This window comes from Lucilia cuprina, chromosome 6, assembly GCF_022045245.1.
Source record: "Lucilia cuprina isolate Lc7/37 chromosome 6, ASM2204524v1, whole genome shotgun sequence".
NCBI lineage: Eukaryota > Metazoa > Arthropoda > Insecta > Diptera > Calliphoridae > Lucilia > Lucilia cuprina.
Genome location: NC_060954.1, coordinates 48,694,985 through 48,699,353, shown reverse-complemented (window position 1 = coordinate 48,699,353; position 4,369 = coordinate 48,694,985). Strand labels below are relative to the sequence as shown.

At 31.1% G+C, this 4,369-nt stretch overlaps 2 protein-coding genes across 2 annotated transcripts in view; both read left to right on the top strand.

The window, feature by feature from the left end:
- Positions 1–4,369, top strand: part of LOC111676035 (serine-rich adhesin for platelets) — a 321,746-nt gene that overhangs the window by 74,348 nt on the left and 243,029 nt on the right. The gene's annotated exons all lie outside the window — the stretch shown is intronic.
- On the top strand, positions 3,593–4,084 carry LOC124420513 (PI-actitoxin-Afv2b-like). Its single transcript, XM_046953538.1, has 2 exons — positions 3,593–3,727; positions 3,808–4,084. Exons 1-2 carry the CDS (start codon positions 3,640–3,642, stop codon positions 3,996–3,998), a joined length of 279 nt encoding a protein of 92 aa, XP_046809494.1. The 5' UTR covers positions 3,593–3,639; the 3' UTR covers positions 3,999–4,084.

Below are 4,369 nucleotides of genomic sequence, written 5' to 3'. Positions count from 1 at the left end.
ATAACTAAATAACTAAATAACTAAATAACTAAATAACTAAATAACTAAATAACTAAATAACTAAATAACTAAATAACTAATTAACTAAATAACTAAATAACTAAATAAGTAAATAACTAACTAACTGACTAAATACATAAATTGCGAATTCATAACAAATTTTATACGCATTATGAACCGATAACATTCCATCTCTATAAAATATGTTAATTTAAGTTATTTTGAGTGCAGGACGTTATCTGATTAATATGACCAATTAAAAAAACACATTCTTGGCGAATATTTTCGATTTTGAAAAATTTTCGGATTATGTACTCTTACATGGAAGCTATATACAATTTTGAATCGATTGTTATGATTTTCAATAGAATTTATTCTTGAGCAAAAAAAAAAACGTGTTACTAAATTCAATTAATTATTATTGGTATTTTCTAAGTAAACAATTCAAGAAAGAGAAAAAACAAAATATTTTTTTCGAGGTTCTCTGAAATTTTTACTTTGTGTATAGGAACCGATTTTATCTAAGAAATGCATAACATTAGCGGCTCACCAAATATCAGCGCCAGAACAAAATCTTTGAAGAACTGTATCGAAAATTTAAAACAGAATTGAAAGGATATGAAAAAAAGTTTTAATTTTCGTTGGGTTACATCAGTTTCTTATTGGAAAGTAAGACCTATATACTACCTTTATAAAAACGTCATAAAAATTAAATTTATATTGAACTAAAAATATATATTTACATACATATCTACGCAACCACATTCCCTAATTGATGTTTATATTAATAGTACGTACTTGTATATATATTGTGTGCTTTTTTTTGTTAGTATGTGTATGTTGGTGAAGAAATGGTCTGCAAAAAACACGCATTATAAAGCAACAGGAGGAATTATTAATTTGTTTGGTTTTTGGTTCAATAAATGTTACCACAATAATGAAACTCTTATACACACTTGTGCAGTTTTATATTTATAGAAGAGATAATAAAATGTATGTAAGTATTTTGGGAGAGCATTAGGTGAGAGTTTATCTCAAACTTTTTATAAATATTAAGCTGTTAAAATTCTGTAAAAAAATGATAAAAATAAAGTATTTTTTAAGTTCTAATGCATTGAAGAAACTGTTAATCTATCACAGACGATCTCTTTGGATCGCTTAAAGATCTTAAGAAAATAATCGTAAAATATCAACTTATTTACTTAAACCTATGCTGTTAAAATTGTATATTTTAAAATGCTTACAGTCCTTTTTTCTTCTTTTTTACATTGCACCAAAATTTCTTATTAACTTCTGCGCTATTTGCTCCAAAAAAAGAAGCATATTCTCTTCTACTATGTTTGTTTTTTTTTAACAAATAGCAGTAAATATGAGAATTTACATTAAAATAAAAAGAACAAAAACCACACAGTAATATAAAAATTATTTAAATCAATTTTTTCCTACAATTTAAATTAAGTTAAAACCACACTCACTCTCTTAAAATAGTACCATGTGGTTTATATGAAGCAACAGTTTTTTATATATAAAAGGGTTTGAAAGGAATATATTTAGTAAAATTATCCCGTTTTGGAATGTCTAACGAAAGAACTATTATAGATTGCTTTAAGAAACCTTTGGAAATTCGTAATGTTATTATAAACCTCAAGTCCAAAATATTTCCTAAACTATGATAGTTTGCGACAAAAACATGTTTCATGATTAACAAAACCATCAGGGTAAAAATGTTCTCTATAAATATTCTGTGTTGAGAAGTAAGAAGTATCATGTTTTTTTATACCCTACATTATTACATACCTATACTGCTCATAATCACTTTCTGAGTCCGTCCGTCCGTCTGTCTGTCTGTCTGTCTGTCTGTGTGTCTGTCTGTGTGTCTGTGTGTCTGTCTATCTGTCTGTATGTCTATATGTTTGTCCGTCTGTATGTCTATTTGCGTGTCAATGTAAAAATTTCAGATCGTAATTTTCAAGATAATTTTATAAAATTTGGAACACACTCTTCTTATTATTATCCAAGGCGTATTGCAAATAGTTGAAATCGGTACATTATTTGGTCCAGAATAGAGTTCTTGAGCTCATAATTTGGCTCGTATCTAAACCATTTTTTATCTTTGCATGTCTACTTCAGGTGAATTCGTTAAGTCAAGTGGGCACCGGTATGTAGCTTTATAGACTGGCAGACCTCCCCCGGGGGCATGTTACCTTGGCGAGACCTCCGCCTTGATGTTATGCAATCCCGGGACTGAAAAATTGGTCACAGACTACTGCTTGGTTTAGTCCTTGCATATATTGAAAAGAGGTCGAACCTGAGCACCACATAATCTGGTACTACGGGTGGCCAATTGCCCGCAGGACTATGTCCTGGCTGGTCAGTTAGTTGTAGTGACTTCGGGATCTACGTTATGGCTGTGGTTTAAACCCAAATTCGCGGGAAGTGTGAGTTGCAGTTAAAAGACTGATGTAAGGTAAATACAATATTTTGGGATAAGTTCGGTGCTGTTGCCGAAACAACAGATACCCCACAGAGGAGTGACTATGGGACTAAGCGTTGGAAATGAATTGGTATTAATTGTATATGGTACGGGATGAAAGTGAGGTACAGCAGGCCTCACCCCACCCGTCTATCTTTAATTAATGTATCGTAGGTTTTTTCTCTCATGAATGTGTCGTATAAATAAGATGTGTGCTGGGTTGTATGATGATGGATGAAAGGTGTCATATACAAATGATACCATTTAATTTTTCTTCCTTGTCCAAATATGCCCAGAGTTTACTTTGTTCATATCAGCATTTTCACGGTGTGTCCCTGCGAGTAAGAACAAAGTCTCGGCTTATTTGATGGATTCGTACTTCGCTCCACTGGTTACGTCTCTAGGTGCTGTTGCCGAATCAACAAAGGCCATCTCATCTACGTGGTTGTAAACGGAAGTGATGTTTTACATCTCGGAAGTTAAGCAACGGGTCAGCAATGGTCAGAGATTAGATAGCTCGAGTACCTTAGCAAAGAGCTTGTACATGGACCGGCCAAATCCAATGTTTATTTGATTGGAGATAAACCTAGGTTTATCACATTGATCTAGCAACTAGTAGCAAATAGCAAAAAATAGGATTTTAGAGTCACATTTCCCTATGAACAAAGATTTAATTGCGATTTAATAAAAAATCGCGAAAATTAAAAGCTTTTGACATTTGGGATTGGGCAAATATAGCACTTGTGCAATTGCTCGGTTTATTCAGGCCACATTCTGAAATTATTGAAAATATTAACAAACTGGGTTTACGGTCAAACATGTTAAAAAAGTTCTTAGAATTTTTTTTATCAGTTCTTTCCATTTCCACACTCTACACGTGTTTGCTGCAAACAAAACATTGTTAAATACGGATGTTTAAAAAAACACTTTGTGTTTACAACAATTAAAATTAAAACAATAACAAAAAATACAAGTAAATTTTTAAAAATTGTTTCATTAACTAAAAACAACATTTCTATAAAACAAAAAAATGTTTAACCAAGAACATCTGTTTAAATTTCGGCTTAAATTGCTATAAATACTTGGTATTAAAAAATTAATTACCATAACACAGTTAGCAATCAAAACAACACAAAACAACTTGTTAAAACCAAAAACAAATCAAAATGAAATTTATGATTTTATTAACAATCCTAGTAGTGATTTTAGTTGCTGGTACCACGGCCCAACGTCGTAGATGTCCTCAAAGAGCACGTAAGTATTTCAAAAAAAAAAAAACATTAATGTTCAGTGTCTTATTTAATATAAACATATAATTTTCTTTTAATTTTAAGGTCCTGCTAGATGTGTGGGTCCTCGTAATGTTGGCTCAAGATGTCCTGCTATACCACCCCGCAGAATGTGGTATTATAATCAAGCAAATCGTACTTGTATTGAAATGAATCATTTGGGTTGTGGTGGCAATGCAAATCGTTGGTGCTCTAGAGCCAGCTGTGAACGCAGATGTGTACGCACAACTGGTTAGGAAGATATGATTCTGAGAATATTTTTTTTATAATAATTTAGAAAAATGTAATAATAAATATCGTACATAATTATTGGCAAATGTAATTATATGTATTATTATTAAAAAAGAAAATATTTTATATGAAAGATAAAGCACTCAACTATCGATGTTAGTCAAGGTGTCTTTAGTTTAGAATATAGCTTAGTATATAGTATAGTCCATAGTCTAATAAATATTCTAAAATATAGTCTAGTATATTGACTAGTCTATAGTATAGTCTTTAGTCTAGTCTATAGTATAGTCTTTAGTCTAGTCTATAGTCTAGTCTATAGTCTAGTCTATAGTCTAGTCTATAGTCTAGTCTATAGTCTAGTCTATAGTCTAGTCTA

Excerpts from the sequence above, each read along its gene's own strand:
- LOC124420513 (XM_046953538.1), top strand. The coding sequence starts at position 3,640 with ATGAAATTTATGATTTTATTAACAATCCTAGTAGTGATTTTAGTTGCT. Across the intron at positions 3,728-3,807 it reads TAGATGTCCTCAAAGAGCAC|GTCCTGCTAGATGTGTGGGT; the intron begins GTAAGTATTTCA and ends TTTAATTTTAAG.